The 15,869-nt window shown below is 44.8% G+C and overlaps 2 protein-coding genes across 3 annotated transcripts; both read left to right on the top strand.

The window, feature by feature from the left end:
- Nucleotides 1-28: 28 nt before the first annotated feature.
- On the top strand, nt 29-11,439 carry VPS72 (vacuolar protein sorting 72 homolog). Of its 2 annotated transcripts, XM_077156044.1 has the most exons (9): nt 29-239; nt 3,599-3,751; nt 3,929-4,043; nt 5,242-5,418; nt 8,697-8,841; nt 9,196-9,462; nt 9,967-10,121; nt 10,210-10,282; nt 11,330-11,439. In XM_077156044.1, exons 1-8 carry the CDS (start codon nt 123-125, stop codon nt 10,275-10,277), a joined length of 1,197 nt encoding a protein of 398 aa, XP_077012159.1. In that variant the 5' UTR covers nt 29-122; the 3' UTR covers nt 10,278-10,282; nt 11,330-11,439. The 2 variants fall into 2 exon arrangements, with proteins under 2 accessions (XP_077012159.1, XP_077012160.1); XM_077156045.1 differs by lacking the exons at nt 9,967-10,121; nt 10,210-10,282; nt 11,330-11,439 and having other exon boundaries at nt 32-239; nt 9,196-9,775.
- On the top strand, nt 11,372-15,604 carry TMOD4 (tropomodulin 4). Its single transcript, XM_077156046.1, has 9 exons — nt 11,372-11,494; nt 11,715-11,871; nt 12,186-12,302; nt 13,423-13,512; nt 13,663-13,793; nt 13,880-13,987; nt 14,385-14,528; nt 14,830-14,974; nt 15,489-15,604. The coding sequence occupies exons 1-9, from the start codon at nt 11,372-11,374 to the stop codon at nt 15,509-15,511; spliced, it is 1,038 nt and encodes a 345-aa protein (XP_077012161.1). The 3' UTR covers nt 15,512-15,604.
- The last annotated feature ends 265 nt before the right edge of the window (nt 15,605-15,869 follow it).

Consider the following 15,869-nt stretch of genomic DNA (forward strand, 5'->3'; position numbering starts at 1 on the left):
TCTGACTGTACACGTTCCGCTTCTGCCGCCCACGGCCATCCGCAGGTAGTGGTGTCGAGCGCCGAGTCCCGAGTCGAGCTAGGTGACGGGATGCTGGTGGGGGCGCAGCCTCGGTGGGTAGTATGAGTTTGGCTGGGGGCCGAGCACCCCGGAAGACAGCGGGGAACCGGCTTTCTGGGCTCCTGGAGGCAGAGGAGGAAGATGAGTTCTACCAGACGACTTATGGGGGTTTCACAGAGGCAAGAGCCGGGCCCAGGAAGAGGGAGGGGAGGAAGCGAAAAGTGGAATCCTGAAGGGACAAACCCCGGACAAAGAAGTGGGGAGCGGGTAACAGAGAGAAGCCCTGGAAGCTGATACTCAAGAAGGGGGTGGGGGGGTAGTCCAAAAGGGAGAGTCCTGGACGGGGTTGGTGGGCTGAGGAATGGAGAGGCTCTCGGTGGGAGACCCTAACATGTGGCAGAAACCAAGCGTCTACTTCTCTAGTTGCATGTCTCACCCCATTTCTGACGTCCAGCACACGCAAGGCACATCTGGTCGCTCGATATATATTCCTTGGTTAACTGCTTGGTTATTCACCTGAGATGTAGAAAGGACCCTTCCGCAAAAGTAAAGGGGCTTAGCCCACTCCTTTTTCAGTTTAAAAGTCTCAATATCTCCTTAAATAACCTTTCCTTAACTGTTGTAAAAGTATCTCCATTTGTTTCCTTCATAGAACATGTTTCAATTTGTAATTAAATTTGGTTTGCTTACATGTTAATGCTTTCCTATTAGATTGTAAACTCCGTGATGGCCCGTGTTCAACAGTAAAAGACCAGTGGGACTAGTCCGGTGTCTGGACTGGACTGGCATTCGTTAAATTTTATTGACCGAATCTATCTGTTCATTATGTGCTGAGCACCCAGAGCATACAAAGCATTATGATAAGCTCTAGGGGAACAGAAAGTATTAAAAACACCGCTCTATTCTTACATATTCCAAATCCCAGTGGGGGAACTAGTCAGGTTAACAGCTAACGTATTCTAAAAATTGTATGATAAGCACTAAAATAAGAGACAGGCATAGAGGGCTATGGTATCATGGAAGCCAGAGTTGTTTGGGATTGAGATCCCCGGGGGTGTGATGTTTAAGCTGAGAATAGTTTGAAAAGTAAGCTTTGGCTAGATGAAGAGAAGTAGGGCTGGGAATAAGGCAAAGGAAACAGTCTCCAGAAGGCATGGAGTAGAATATGTAAAGGCGCTGAGATCCTGGTCTGGCCTGGAATCTGCAAGTCATCCTCCAGAGCATGAAGGAGAATGAAGATTGGTGAGGCTGGAGGGAGGAGGCTGGGCTAGATGGTGTAGGGCCTTGAGAACCGTGTTCAGGAGTTTTACTCTTCAGAGGACTGAGGAGATTCATCAGAATAGCATGATCAAATTTCTGTTTTAAACAGATCAGTCTTTAAGGAGGAGAATGGTTCAAAGGTGGCAAAACTAGAGGCAGGGAAACTAGATTAGGTAGAATCCAGGAAAGATAGAGGTGATGGTGGCCTGAGCTGAATTTGTGGCAGAGAAAGTAGGGAAACATGGACTAGATGATACAAAGAAATTAAAGAACTATAACCCACAGTACTTGATGACTGACTGGGAATCGTTACTTACATAACCCTAACCAACTAGGTTAAAATAGAAATGTCTCATCCCTCCTACAAGGCCAAGTCCCCTCTCCCCATTTTCCTATTTTTGTCATTTTACGAGTTATTTAATATGTACCAGTTGTACTTCCAAAAATAGTTTAAGGAGGCTTACACTATACACAAAAAGTAGGAACAGTAAAAATAGAGACAGATGAGAAGTAATTGTACCAGGAGCCTATGCTAAAATGGTAATAGCAATTGATAGTAAATTTAGCTGTGAGTTTCCTGGCAGCCAAATCCTGAATTTATTTATTTATTTTTGTAAGAAAGAAGCATGTAAGTTTGTCAAGAGTGACAAACTTATTCAGTATTAAATCTTAAAAGGAATTTATCATAGCATCCTTCTATAAGATGTATAAAGTAACAGGGTTTTGTAAGTGATGTAAAAAAATTCCCTTGTCTAATCATGACTATTAAGGACCCTCAAATAAAAGCCAAAGAAATGGTGGTAAACCCATAATTTAGTGAAAGCATTTCATTGAGCATTAAGCTAATGTGCAGTTGAACTACTACCCTGTAGTGATATGACTTAATACCAGATTAGAACTCAGGGGATTAATATGTTCCCAGGCTGTCTTTCACAAACATCACGTGGGAAGAAATGATAGTCATCAGTGCAAGATGGAATTTTGACTGGCTTGGAGTGTAAAGCATCTTGTTTGCTTGTTTTGGCTGCAAGTGTACCAAGGTTAGCCCATTAGTCTGCATCATAGATTGAAAAGAGAGCCACATGTTTGAGGTGCTACCCAGCCCAGTAGATTCTTCCTCCCCAAAGTGCTTTTTCTTCTTTTGCATTGTGGCTGCTATTTTAGCCCTAAACGGCATCGCCTAAGTCTAGGCTGTACCTCGTGCTCGCTGCTCCAGCCCATCTAACCACCTCCAGACTTTCTGAAACACCTTTTATACACAGTTTTCCCCTCCTCCAAATCTTCAGTGACTCTCTGTTCCCCATTGTAGGAGTACCCAACTCTTTTACTGCCCCAACACATCTAAGGAATGAGACATACTTCTCTCAGTAACTTTACTAAATCAATACTAATTTACTCATCATCAGTGTTGGGACAAGTAAGGGGATGGAGGGAACTGAGAATCACTGGCCTGCAGGTTAAAAATCATAGGTTTATTAGACTGACTACTAAGCCTTGCCATAGACTGAATGCAGTCTCCTTTTCAAATCTTTCATATCTGGAAGGTAATCAGTTAATGTTGAAGGAGACTATGGAGCCAAAGGCAATCAGCCAGGAAGACTTCTTACCAGAAACACTCTGCTTTGCTTAGGTTGAAATCCTTATTCCATAAACATTCTATATTCATTCCTGCTTTGGCACCTTTGTTTCTGCTGTTCTGTCTACCCATGATTTCCTCTTTACTCTTAGCTATCTAAATACTTCCAAGTTTTTAAACCATGGCTGAAGTCTTCTTCCTCTTAGGAGTCTAAAACAAGGTTCAGCAAACTGACTCACAGGCCATATCTAACCACTGCTTGTTTCTCTCTGGCCCTTCCCAGAGAAAGTTTGCCAACCCCAATCTAAAGGATTAGAGTCTAAAGTTAGACTTGCCTATACCACCAGCCCAGAGCAAGTGTACCTTCCATTGAACTCGAGCATTTTATTGCCATTTGGTACTTTGTGTTGCCGTGTATTAAAACTTTTCTTTTTATGATTGTGTCCTATGCCTCTACCCCCCAAGGTAGAAACCAAACCATATTCCTTGTTCCCTGGCACTTAACATAGGTGACCATGTGCTATAGATAAAGTGCAATCAATTAATTTTGGGACAGAACAGTACTGGAGCCAAAGGCTGTCAGCCAGGAAGGGTTCTTGCTAGAGCTGGGCTGGGCACTCTTAGCAGGAAAACAGAGATTCTGTTCTTCCTGGTGGGGCATTGGTGACACCGATGCCAGCCCTCATCTTCCTGTGCCCTCAGGAATCAGGAGATGATGAGTATCAAGGGGACCAGTCAGACACAGAAGATGAAGTGGACTCTGACTTTGACATCGATGAAGGGGATGAACCATCCAGTGATGGAGAAGCAGAAGAGCCAAGAAGGAAGCGCCGAGTAGTTACCAAGGCCTATAAGGTACAGGGGGCATCCTGGTCTCCTGGGATTTCTTCAGTTCCTCTTCTCTCTTTCATCAAGTCGCAGTAGTCCCGACACCAGTACCATTGACTTCAAGGCTGGTTTTCTCTTCTCGAGATCCTCATCCTCCTCTCTTTGTCTTCTATTCCTTGATCTCTGATTCCATTTTGTTCCTAGGAGCCTCTCAAGAGCTTGAGGCCTCGAAAGGTCAGCACCCCAGCTGGCAGCTCTCAGAAGGCCCAAGAAGAGAAGGCACTGCTGCCTCTGGAACTACAGGATGACGGCTCTGACAGTGAGTGGGGATACTTGGAAGTGTGGGGTAACCTTTCTTCCTGCATACTGACTTTGGGAAGAGGTAATCTTACTACTTCTGACACTAGAGGACAGGTGATGGGGGACCTAGGATCTGATAATTATCAGTAATAAATATACAGAATTTCCTCAGCACACCTAGAATGCAAAGCCTTATAGTAAGGGTTTAATATCAGTATGAACAGAGTTTTCCTAGAGAGTTTATAGCCCATTTTGTGAGATGGAAAAAAAAATTTATTTATAGCCCATAGAAATGCATAAAGGCACAAATTATCCAAATTTCAATTTTCTATTGAGATTAAAATCTTACCTACTTATGTTTATCTCAAAGTAGTTTTCTTTTGCAACCCATTTATTTTTAGAATGTTCTTCTCAAATTGAAAGGTTAGTAACTATTTTTAATATTAGTTCAGGCAAGTCACAGGAAGATAAATCTTTTTGTCATTGAAGGAAAAAAATTAAGCATTTGCAAGCTAGTAAGCTTTTAATTATATTTAAAAGATCTGTTGATCTGTTCCCTTCCATTAGTATAAATAATCAAGTTTTTTGTGTCAAATATATCAAGGGAAAAGCCTCTTGACTAGTTATAAAGGGAGAAAGGGACTGCAAATATCATGAGTAGGCTTCCTTTAAAGGAGGTGGTTATGGGTCAGTATCATAAAAGACAAAGGCTTAGAAATTGTTTCAGATTAAAGAGACTAAAGAGATGTGCTAATTAAATGTACTGTGTGATTCTAAACTAGATCCTGTACTGGAGAAAGTAAAAATGCTATAAGGGACATTAGTGGGTCACTTGACAAAATTGAAATCTGAATAAGAGATTAAAGTATTGTATCAGTGTTAAATTTACTGAAATTTACTTATTATGGTTATATAAGAAATATTCTTATCCTTAGGAAATATAACCTGAAGTATTTTAGGGATTAAAGGCTATAATTTGTACAACTTAACCCTAAGATAGTTCAGAAGTAAAAAACAATACACACACCCGCACAGAAAGTAAATGGTAAAATGTTAACAAAAAGTACATATGAATATTCTTTTTACTGTTTTTGTACCTTCTTGGTACCTTTTTGAAATCATTTCAAAAAAAAATTGAATTTAAAAATTAAAAAATATATATATAAAGGGCCTGGTCATGAGTTCAAAGATATCTTCTTGTCTGACTCTCTTCCCAGGTCGGAAGTCCATGCGTCAGTCTACAGCTGAGCATACGCGACAGACGTTCCTTCGGGTACAGGAGAGGCAGGGCCAGTCACGGCGGCGAAAGGGGCCACACTGTGAGCGACCATTGACCCAGGAGGAGTTGCTCAGGGAGGCCAAGATTACAGAAGAGCTCAACCTCCGTTCTCTGGGTCAGTCTGTGGTTTCACGAACAGTGGGTAGTGGGGCAAGCTGTAAAACCTGAAACAAGGGAATCAGGAGAAATAAATGAAGAGAGTAGGTAACGGGGAGCAAAGGACCAGGTAGTTGTGAGGTGTTTGAAGAACAAGATGTATTGAGGCCTTTAGGTATTAAACATTGTATAGAGCTGAGTTCAAGTCCTGGTTCTACTGTTCACTCGCTGTAAGCCTGTAAGCAAGTTACTTAACCTACTTGCATCTTGCTTTCCTGGTTCACAAAATGGGGTGATAACCTGCTTTTAATGATAATCATGAGAATTGGAAATTCATAGTCAATTGTTTCGTATTGTGAATTAGTTTAAAGTAAAAATTATTCTTGAAAATCTCTTCTGTTTATGTGCTACTGGGTATACAACCATGGAAGAATGGCCAGGGAATTGGAGAAATCCTGTGTTTAGGATGATGAGGAAAGAGAATGCTTAAAGGAAGAGTGAGAAGGTTTGATGAGTGCTGTACAGAAGCTGATTAAGAGGAGAGATGAGAAGAACCCACTGGTTTTGGTGACATGAAGGTCAAAGAGGAACTTAGGGACACTTTTTGTTGTCCATGCTGTATTAAAGTGGATTGAGGAGTTGTAAAAGGTAGGAAAGGGAACAGAAGCTGTACGAGGACCTGGGATCAAGGTAGAGTTGTTTTTTGTTTAATTTTAAGTATCTTTGGTAAAAAGCAACTTCAAGAGTTTTTGAGGGAGAAGAAAGAGGAGGTAATGAGTAGTGTAGGTTTTTAGAGGAAGAATAACACAGGAGTGGGAGTTACAGCACAGGTGGTAGAGGAATTGGCCTAAAACAGGAGGAGAGAGGGGAGAAGGGGTGAATGGCTTGTAGTTGTAGCTTTGTAAATCCAGAGTGGGACATGATAGTGGTTCTCATCTAATGGGAAGAAGGTACTGTCATCTGTGAAATGTTGGGTGTGAGGTTGGAAGTTTGGGAAAGTGAAGGATGTTTGAAATAGTTATTGAGATAGGATTATTAGGGGACCTGTTGAAGTTTGCAACCTAAATTTATGATGGTACAAGTCATTTTTCTTCAGTAGCAGTCAGCAATCCAGATCTAGGCAAGGGAGTTTAGATTATTGACAAAAGAATGACTGAAATAATACAATGAGGAATCAAAGTTGGACTAAAAAAGAAAAGTAAAGGCTGGAGGGGGCTGCTGGGTAGGGAGAATGAGGAGGGTATCCCTGACTAGGGGTACTTAAAGGTAGAGGTGCACAGGGTTATCAAGAGGAATGGAACAAAATAGAATGTTGTGATCAGAGGCTGGGATGTATGATTTTTTTTTTTTTTTTTTTGCACGGGCAGGCACCAGGAATCAAACCCAGGTCTCTACATGGCAGGCGAGAACTCCGCCTGCTGAGCCACCGTGGCCTGCTCTGTATGATTTTAATATTTTCAGCTGAGGCACTTTAAAGCAATGACAAAGTGTAGATTGTAGGTGTAATAGAATGCAGTAACTAACTGTAGTGTAGTGCATGATAAGGTTGTTAGAGAGGAGGTGGTGAAGAAACCAGAGATGTGGTGTCAAAGGGGCTGTTCATGTGGACTTGGAAGTTACCAGGGTGACCTAAGATGATAGGAGTTGAAAGGAGAGGAAAAGTGGAAATTAGTGCCAAAGCAAAGGAGTAGCTGTGACTAATGACCAGGCGGGTGAGAAGGTAAGCTGGACTATTGTCACAGGTCTTAGCAGGGAATTTGCAGGTGGATAGTGGAGGAGTGATCTAAAAGCTACAGGGTGGGGCATGCTAGAACACAGGCATATCCTGCATGGGATGGAGAAAATGAGCAGCCACCACCAGAAGGCAGTGGGGAGAGTGGAGGCCTTAGCAGGTAGTCAGGTTTCAGGTAAGGCAAGTTTAGAAGGAGTGCTGAGTGAGGAACTCAGAGGTAAAGGTGAGTTTGCTGATTATAGAGCCAGAATTCCAGAAGGTATAGGGAAGTCTTCTTGAGAAGGAAATGGGGTGGAGGTTTGGTCAGAAGAGGGAAAGCAAGATTACCAACCAAAATTGAAGTACAAAAGAGGTTAAATCACTGGAGGTGTTTACTGAAGGACTCTTCCAGTCAGACTTTATCTAGAGGACTGTGTTCAAGTACATACTCTCCCACGTTTAAAAAGGACATGGAAATTTGGAGTTCATTCAGAGGAAAGGGATCAGGAATATTTTGATCTAATTATTCATTAACAAATATTTATTGAATGACTGTAATGTGCTAGAACACTGCATGACTCTGATAATAGGTCACAGTCACTGCCCTTAAAAGAGGAGACATGTATATTGGCAACACATTGCAGTGTCTCAGACACTGGGCCGGGTAGCATCAGCAGTAGTCAGCAGACGGATTATGGTGAACTGGAGAGGAGTGTCAGAAACGAGGAGCAGTTGCTCGGTTCTAGCCAGTTGTTACCACATGAGAATGTAGACCCAGGGTTGCCAGATTTTCTTATTTTTCAGGAGGGAACAGACGTTTCCATGTTTAAATTTAAATTTCCTAATTTTTAAACATCAGAAACTAATTCAAATTTATTTTTAAAATACTGTTCAGTTCAAACAAAACATGTAAATGGACTACAGATTGCAACTTCTGCCACAGACTGCAATAAGTACAGTAGTAGAAGTGTATACTAAGTACTATGGTCGGCAAAAGAAGGGAGTGAACTCAAAACCATGTTGTATGATGAGTGGTTCAATGAAATGAGTGTTGTGATCAACCTGAAGAAGATTCAGTGGAGAAATGGGCACTAAGTTCAACTATAGAAGGGACTGTCATGTAGAAAACAGATCAGATTTGTGATCTTTATGACCTTGAAAGGTAAAACAGTATCATTAGGAAATACATTTCAGCTCAAAATAGGCAAAAACACTGTCACGGATAGAGACGCCTGTAGTAGTAATGAGCTGCCTGTGGAGGGAGTGAGTTGATGTCGCGGCTGAAGATGAGATTTGGTATCTCCGTGGGGAGGATGCACAGGTTCATCATCAAAAGAGGCCCTAAAGCTCTTTAGAGGAAGAATAACGCAGGAGTGGGAGTTAAGTATACTTGAACCAAGTATACTTGAGAGGTAGGGGTAGAGAGGGTATATCAAGCATCAAGCAGAAAACTTATAAAATAACAGATATTCGAAAAGCCTTAGAGGACTCCCTGGCCAGGGAGATAATGGAGAGATTATGGGAGAAAACTTGGGACGGGCAGGGGGGAATCTGACCATTCCTTCATTCCTTTTTTGACCCTGAAGAGACATATGAGCGGCTTGAAGCTGACAAAAAGAAGCAGGTTCATAAGAAGCGGAAGTGCCCTGGGCCCATAGTCACCTATCATTCTGTGACAGTGCCACTTGTTGGGGAGGCAGGCCCCAAGGAAGAGAATGTCGATGTCGAAGGGTGAGTGAATCTGCAGGGGACTAATGAAGAGAGGTTTCTCCCTTCCATATTGAGCTTGTGTCTGCTCAGTCCTAGTTCACCTATTTTCCTCACACAGCTCTCCTTAACACCTGGGTATCTTTTGGATTCCTTTCTTCTTTCAGCCCCTTATTTCTTTCTCTTTTAGCCTCACACTTCTCCTTTTCCTGATTTTCCTTCTAGCTCAGCTTTCTTTTCTTCTACCACTTTATAGATTCTCTCAGATTGTTCCGTATCATTCTGCCTCTTTTTTTTTTCTTTCCTCACTTCTTTGATCTCTTTCTTTCTGCATCTGTTGACTTCTTAGCTCTTTGTGTTTCTCTGTTTTGCCCTCAGACTTGATCCTGCTCCCATGGCATCTACACTGACTCCTCATGCTGGGACTGGACCAGTCGCTCCCCCTGCCCGCTGCTCACGTACCTTCATCACCTTTAGTGATGATGCAACATTTGAGGAATGGTTCCCTCAAGGGCGGCCCCCAAAGATTCCTATTCGGGAGGTCTGCCCTGTGACCCATCGCCCAGCCCTGTACCGGGATCCTGTTACAGATATACCATATGCCACGGCTCGAGCCTTCAAGATCATCCGTGAGGCCTACAAGAAGTACATCACTGCCCATGGACTGCCGCCCACTGCCTCAGCCTTGGGCCCTGGCCCCCCTCCACCTGAGCCCCTCCCTGTCCCTGGGCCCCGAGCCTTGCGCCAGAAAATTGTCATCAAATGAAAAATGCCTAGTGCTTAGAAACCTCTGTCCTGCCCTGGTTGAGGGCTCTTGATGTTCCCTCTTCTCTCCATGTGCCTCCCTTCTGGCATTTCTGATCATATTGCCCAAAACTTTTCTGTATTACTTTTCCCATCCTTCCTCCTATTTCCTGCTGGTTTTGTGTTTTTTAATCTAATAAAATAGAAAGATCCTTTTTGTCTTATGTCTACTATAGGGTTAGGAGTAAGAAGTATTTGTGAATGAATGTATATGGGTCATTATAGTTTGTAGCATTTATTATGTTTTTTAATGATTTATAGGGTTTTTTAATTACATATTTTAAGTGGATTATAAATGTCATAAAAACAGACACAAAAACAAAATCCTAATATTTGTCTTTATAGCCCAGAAAACTGCCTTGGACATAGGTGCGAAATAAGCAGTAACTGTCCAATGCTGTCAGCACTTGAGTGTCTGAGACCGGCTCACATGAGGACAAAGGGAGGCTGTGCGTGGCTGTGCTGGCCACTAGAGGCTCTCAGGGCCGGGCCAGTGCGGGGTGTGTATATGTGATCTCCCACTACCCCCACCTGGCCAGAGCTAAAATAATAAAATGCTGAGCTCACTGTTCCTCCACCTCTCCCCAGCACCGGGCTCCTCCTGCTGCTGGGCCGGCACTCCAGCAGAGCAAAGAGACCGACAGAAGGGGAGGTGAGAGGGGTAGGTGGGGAAGGCAGGGGTTTAGGGGTCAGGGCCTCGTGGGGGATGGGAGGGAAGAGTGGCTCCCACTGGGAAGGATATGGACTGTGCCTCTGTCACTGTGTATGTTTCTGCCACTATCCGTCCTTTTCCTTAACTGTGTATAGTGTATATTGTCAATGTAAGTGTCTCACACTTTGTAGATGGTTCATATTCAGCATGGGGTGTATATGCAGCTTGTGTGTAATTTTCATTTTGTAAAAGATTGTACAAGTTTAATCCTCTCACTGTTTTTAAAGAAACTTTATCCAATTTTTAGGACATTTCCCACCCATTAGTATGGTATCACCTTCCTTTCCAAAGTCAGACACAAATAATGGGTGATAAGGCCTTCTCTGAAACAATAGCACCCTTCTCCCAGCCTCAAAGTCCCCCAGACTCTGAACCCTTGCTTTCCTTAGGATTTAGAATTTTAGCAAACATAGGAATTGGATCTTGCGCCCCACCCAATAACAAAGGAAACGGGTGTGGGGCTAGAGAACCATCCCCTTTCTCCTTCCCTCCCCCCGCCTCCCCAAATCCTTGCTTTACTTAGCCAGTTTGGGGAAAAGGCTGGATTATGAGGAAAAGAAGAGGAATTTCCCTGACGCTCCCTGCCTCCCCCTTTCCTTTCCATAGGAACTAGGCATGGGGCCAGCTGTGCTGGCAGGTTCCTGGCAGCTGTGCTAGCACAAGAGGCACTGATGAGCGAGATTATAGGGGGTGGATGCTGCCAAGGGTTCTGTCCTGCAGTGAGAGGGCAAACCCAACTTGGATGCCTTGGGTCCCCATCCAGAGTGACTGGATTCTGGGGAAGGAGGAAGGAGGCTCTGGTTCTGACTCCAAACAACCTGACCTTCTTCCCCCACTGCCCCATCCCAACTAGATTTCTAACCTCCATGACATCCAGGTCCTTTTACTGCCTCCTGGCAGGTCTCTTTCTTGTTCTGCCGTTTGACTAGTCTCTTTGTGTACCTACCCTGTGCATGAACTTCTTCCATTGTTCAACCGCTCTCTTCATGTCCCCAGGCTCCGTGAGCTCCACAGAGTGGGGAGGGGGTGGGGGCCGCCATGTCATCGTATCAGAAGGAACTGGAGAAATACAGAGACATAGATGAAGATGAGATCCTAAGGAGCTTGAGCCCCGAGGAGCTAGAGCAGCTGGACTGTGAGCTGCAGGAGATGGACCCTGAGGTAGGGGTTCCAGCGGAGAGTCCAGACCATCCACAAGGAACCAGGGGCAGTCCCTAGGCATTTGGGAAGGGTGCTGGGCCCTGGGTGGCTGAGTCCAGGGCGGCCAAAAGGGCACAGAGTCCCAAGAGACCGGGAAGAGGTGTCTGAAGATGTTCTAGGGAACCCTAGAAGGGCCCCAGGTCAGAGAGGTCTGACTTGCTCCCCAAAACCCATCCCTAAGAACATGCTCCTGCCAGCTGGACTAAGACAACGTGACCAGACAAAGAAGAGCCCAACGGGGCCACTGGACCGAGAGGCCCTTTTGCAATATCTGGAGCAACAGGCACTAGAAGTCAAAGAGCGTGATGACTTGGTGCCCTTCACAGGCGAGAAAAAGGGTATGGGGACCCTGACATCCCAGCCTCCCAGAACCCAAATGACTGTCTGTCATGTATCCTCCTCCAGCTTTCTTCTTACCTCCCAACTTCTTGCTTCCCAGGGACTCTGGGGCCCTAATGCCCACATGCCAGGCTTGCACTTCTGTCCTTCTAAGAGCAGGGACCCAGCAGTAGTGATTCCTGAGCTTGTAGAGGACCGAAGCTTTCCAATGTTCCCTCGTGATCCCAGCATTCCAACTCCCATAGAAAGGGAGCTGGAGGCCAGGACCTTGAGAAATGGCCTGTCCCTGAACCATCCTTCCTCTCCCCATCAGGGAAACCCTTTATTCAGCCCAAGAGGGAAATCCCAGCAGAGGAGCAGATCACCCTGGAACCTGAGCTGGAGGAGGCATTGGCCCATGCCACAGATGCTGAAATGTGTGATATTGCAGGTGGGCAGCTGTGGGAAGTTGAAGAGGATGGAAAGATGAGGGGCAGGGGTGTCCTAGCCATGGCATGCGCCTGGTGGGAAAGGCCCTGAACCAGGACGTGTAAGTCTGAAAAAGCCTCTAAGGTGGTGGTCTTTAAGTTTTTCTTGTTTTATTTTTTATATATTAACTCCTTCATTTTTTTCTTTTGCATGGGCAGACACCGGGAATCAAACCCGGGTCTCTAGCATGGCAGGCGAGAACTCTGCCACTGAGCCACCACGGCCCCGCCAACTCTTTTATTTTTTTATTGTGAAAAATAACATATATACAAAAAAGCAATAAATTTCAAAGCACATTGCAACAATTAGTTATAGAACAGATTTCAGAGTTTAGTATAGGTTACAATGCCACAATATTAGGTTTTTCCTTCTAGCTGTTCCAAGACACTGGAGACTAAAAGAAATATCATTATGATTCAGCAGTCATACTTATTTGTAAAGCCTATCTACTCTGCTGTAACTCCACCTTCTCCTTTGATCTTTCTCTCACTCTTTAGGGGTATTTGGGCTATGCCCATTCTAACTTTTTCATGTTGGAAGGGGTTGTCTATAATATGGCATAGGGGGATGGAACTAGTTGATGTTCTGGGTTTCAGGACATACCTGGCTTAGGAGCCTATCTGGAGGGTATAAGTTTCTGTAAAGTAATCATAGTGCATGGAACCTTTGTTGAATCTCAGATGAAGCCCTAGGTTTTCTTTAGGGTTGGCAGGAATTAACTCCTTCATTTTTAAATTGAGTAAGTTAATGCTCCAAAGCAAATTTTAACAGGGATTATAAAAGCAAATAAAGAGCTATTTTAGCCAAAATCAAAATCAGGAAAGTGTTTTGCGCAGACTCCTTCATGTTCTAGTGGCCCCTTAGAGACCTTCCCTTAGCCCTATCTCAGTGTTTGAAAAACCACTGCCTTGGGCCTTTATGGAAGGAACCCCTGGGGCTTGGGGAGGGTAGAAAACCTCTTTGGAGGAGTGGAAGGGTCAGACTACGAAAATGCCACAGCAGACTCAGAATGACTGGGGTGGGGGCTGCTTGGATGGGTCCCTTCTCCTCATTCCCCGTGGCCTCTTGCTTACCTTCTCTAGCAATTCTGGGCATGTACACACTGATGAGCAACAAGCAATATTATGATGCCATCTGCAGTGGAGAAATCTGCAACACCGAAGGCATTAGCAGTGAGTGTGTTTGGGGAGTGTGGCCCCCCCAGGGCTCTTGGCAGGTAGACCCGAAGTCTGAGGAAAGGTGGCAAATGGCATGAGTGATAAGAGAACCCCTGGGGAGGTTGGGGGACATGTTGGGGTTCCCTTCCTGCCCTCAACCACCAGGTGTGGTACAGCCTGACAAGTATAAGCCAGTACCAGATGAGCCCCCAAATCCCACAAACGTCGAGGAGATCCTAAAGAAGGTTCAGAGCAATGACAAGGAGCTGGATGAGGTGAATCTTAATAACATACAGGTAAGCAGGAGCCTCCAAACCATACTAGGATAATTCTGCTGATGCCTGAGTCCCCCAGCCCACAATTTCCATTCTCTTGCTGACAGGACATCCCGATACCCATGCTAACTGAGCTGTGTGAAGCAATGAAGACAAATACCTACATCCGGAGCTTCAGTCTGGTGGCCACAAGGAGTGGTGACCCCATTGCCAATGTAAGGCTAGGTGATGTCCCCAGCCCTCTCCCCACCTGGACATGCAGCCCTGGCAGGCCTGTCATAAAGCGTTGTGCTAGGGGGTGCTATTCCTATCCTGCTCTCTTGGAGAGATAGGATGGAGACTATCCTCAGCCCTGAAGTTTGCAATTCTGTGATGCTCACATCATTTTCCCAAAGAGCTACATCCCCTGTAACACTCTGAACTCCACAGCACAATTAATCCCCTTGCTTTCCCCTAAAACCTACCTACCCTTACTTCTGTCCCCTCCTAACCCCACCTACAGTTCTTCAAGGATTCTTCACAAAGAACAGGATTCCCTCCTAAACCTGTTCTTTCTTCCCTCAGTCATCTTAAAACCGTCCCTGAATTCTAACATAAGTCCCTACCTTGCAGGCGGTGGCCAGCATGTTGCGTGAGAACCGTAGCCTCCAGAGCCTCAACATTGAATCCAACTTCATTAGTAGCACAGGGCTCATGGCTGTGCTGAAGGCCGTTCGGGAAAATGCCACACTCACCGAGCTCCGCGTGGACAACCAGGTCAGAACGCTCTTCCCCTGGTCTTTGCATTCAGCTACTCACTGAGCCCCCTTCCTGAGCCAGCCACTAGGGCACCGATCTCTTAATCTTTTGATTAATTGATTAAATGAATTAGTCAAAAAAAATTTTTTTTTAATTCTCTTCTTCATTGTCTCTATGAGGGGGGACCAAGTCAGCAAGTCTAGTCACCCACTCTGGAAAAGCAAGAGTTCAAAAACAAGAGTTTTTCCAGAGTCCAAGGTCTGGAATGGTGTACAGCACAGAGAGGGTGGCTGACAGCTTGTGCCTCTCCCCATCTCAGCGCCAGTGGCCTGGTGATGCGGTGGAGATGGAGATGGCCACCATGCTAGAGCAGTGTCCCTCCATTGTCCGCTTCGGCTACCACTTCACACAGCAGGGGCCACGAGCTCGGGCAGCCCAGGCCATGACCCGGAACAATGAACTCCGTGAGTGACTGCAAACATGATGTGTGGGGAAGAGGGGAAGGAGGTGCAGAAACTGGTGGGTCTTCACGAAAGACTTAGTATTAAACAGTGTTGGTTGCTGCCAAAGAGATACTCAAAAGTTCAAATCCCATGAGTGATCAGAAAGTAGATTGAAAAGTCCCCTACCCCAAATATAAACCAGTGGAGAGGTGGAAAGGAAGCTAGAGGTATATGTATATTGAGGCATGATACTTTCATTTGTGATGTGTTTTTTTTTTAATTATTTTTATTTGTTAATTTAAAAAATTAACAACAAACAAAAATATTAACATATCATTCCATTCTACACATACAATCAGCAATTCTCAATATCATGTGATATGGTTTCTTGCTTCATTAATGAGAGGTAGGCCAATAAGGCAGCCTAAGACACTACTTTTTTGAGTCTAGTTAAAGAACTGGAAAAGGAGAAGAGTGCCTCTGCCGAAGGCGAGAGATGGAACAAAGATTTGTGCTTACTCTTCCTCCTTTTCAGGTCGCCAGCAAAAAAAGAGATAACACTGCCTTTTCCTGTACCAACTAGAGCTGGAAGTCTTGGACACTTAAATCCTCATCTATCCCCCTTCCTGTAAATAAAGGCCCTTCTGTCCACTCTGCCTGAACTTCTTCCTGGGGTTATGGGGTGGGAATCTTGGCACTAACTCCCAACGGTTCCTGCCAGTTCATCAGGGTATTATTTATACTCTGGGGATCAGCAGGCAGGGAGGTTCAGGTTACTAGGAGGAGGTGGGGGCTCCCTCCCTTGGTGTTCCCCACAACCCTCTGCCAATGCCTTTAGTCTCTTCTACTTTGTCAAGGCACCTAGCCTCACCCCTGTTTCCAGATGTGGCCAAGCCCCCCAGTGCCTACCTTATAC

The sequence above is a fragment of the Tamandua tetradactyla genome, chromosome 4 (assembly GCF_023851605.1).
Source record: "Tamandua tetradactyla isolate mTamTet1 chromosome 4, mTamTet1.pri, whole genome shotgun sequence".
Classification (NCBI taxonomy): domain Eukaryota; kingdom Metazoa; phylum Chordata; class Mammalia; order Pilosa; family Myrmecophagidae; genus Tamandua; species Tamandua tetradactyla.

Bases quoted from the DNA above. Each gene is read 5' to 3' on its own strand.
- VPS72 (XM_077156044.1), top strand. From the start codon at position 123: ATGAGTTTGGCTGGGGGCCGAGCACCCCGGAAGACAGCGGGGAACCGG. The intron at 5,419-8,696 runs GTCAGTCTGTGG...TTGACCCTGAAG, and splicing joins GCTCAACCTCCGTTCTCTGG to AGACATATGAGCGGCTTGAA. The intron at 8,842-9,195 runs GTGAGTGAATCT...TTTTGCCCTCAG, and splicing joins GAGAATGTCGATGTCGAAGG to ACTTGATCCTGCTCCCATGG.
- TMOD4 (XM_077156046.1), top strand. From the start codon at position 11,372: ATGTCATCGTATCAGAAGGAACTGGAGAAATACAGAGACATAGATGAA. The intron at 11,495-11,714 runs GTAGGGGTTCCA...CCCATCCCTAAG, and splicing joins TGCAGGAGATGGACCCTGAG to AACATGCTCCTGCCAGCTGG. The intron at 14,975-15,488 runs GTGAGTGACTGC...CCTCCTTTTCAG, and splicing joins GACCCGGAACAATGAACTCC to GTCGCCAGCAAAAAAAGAGA.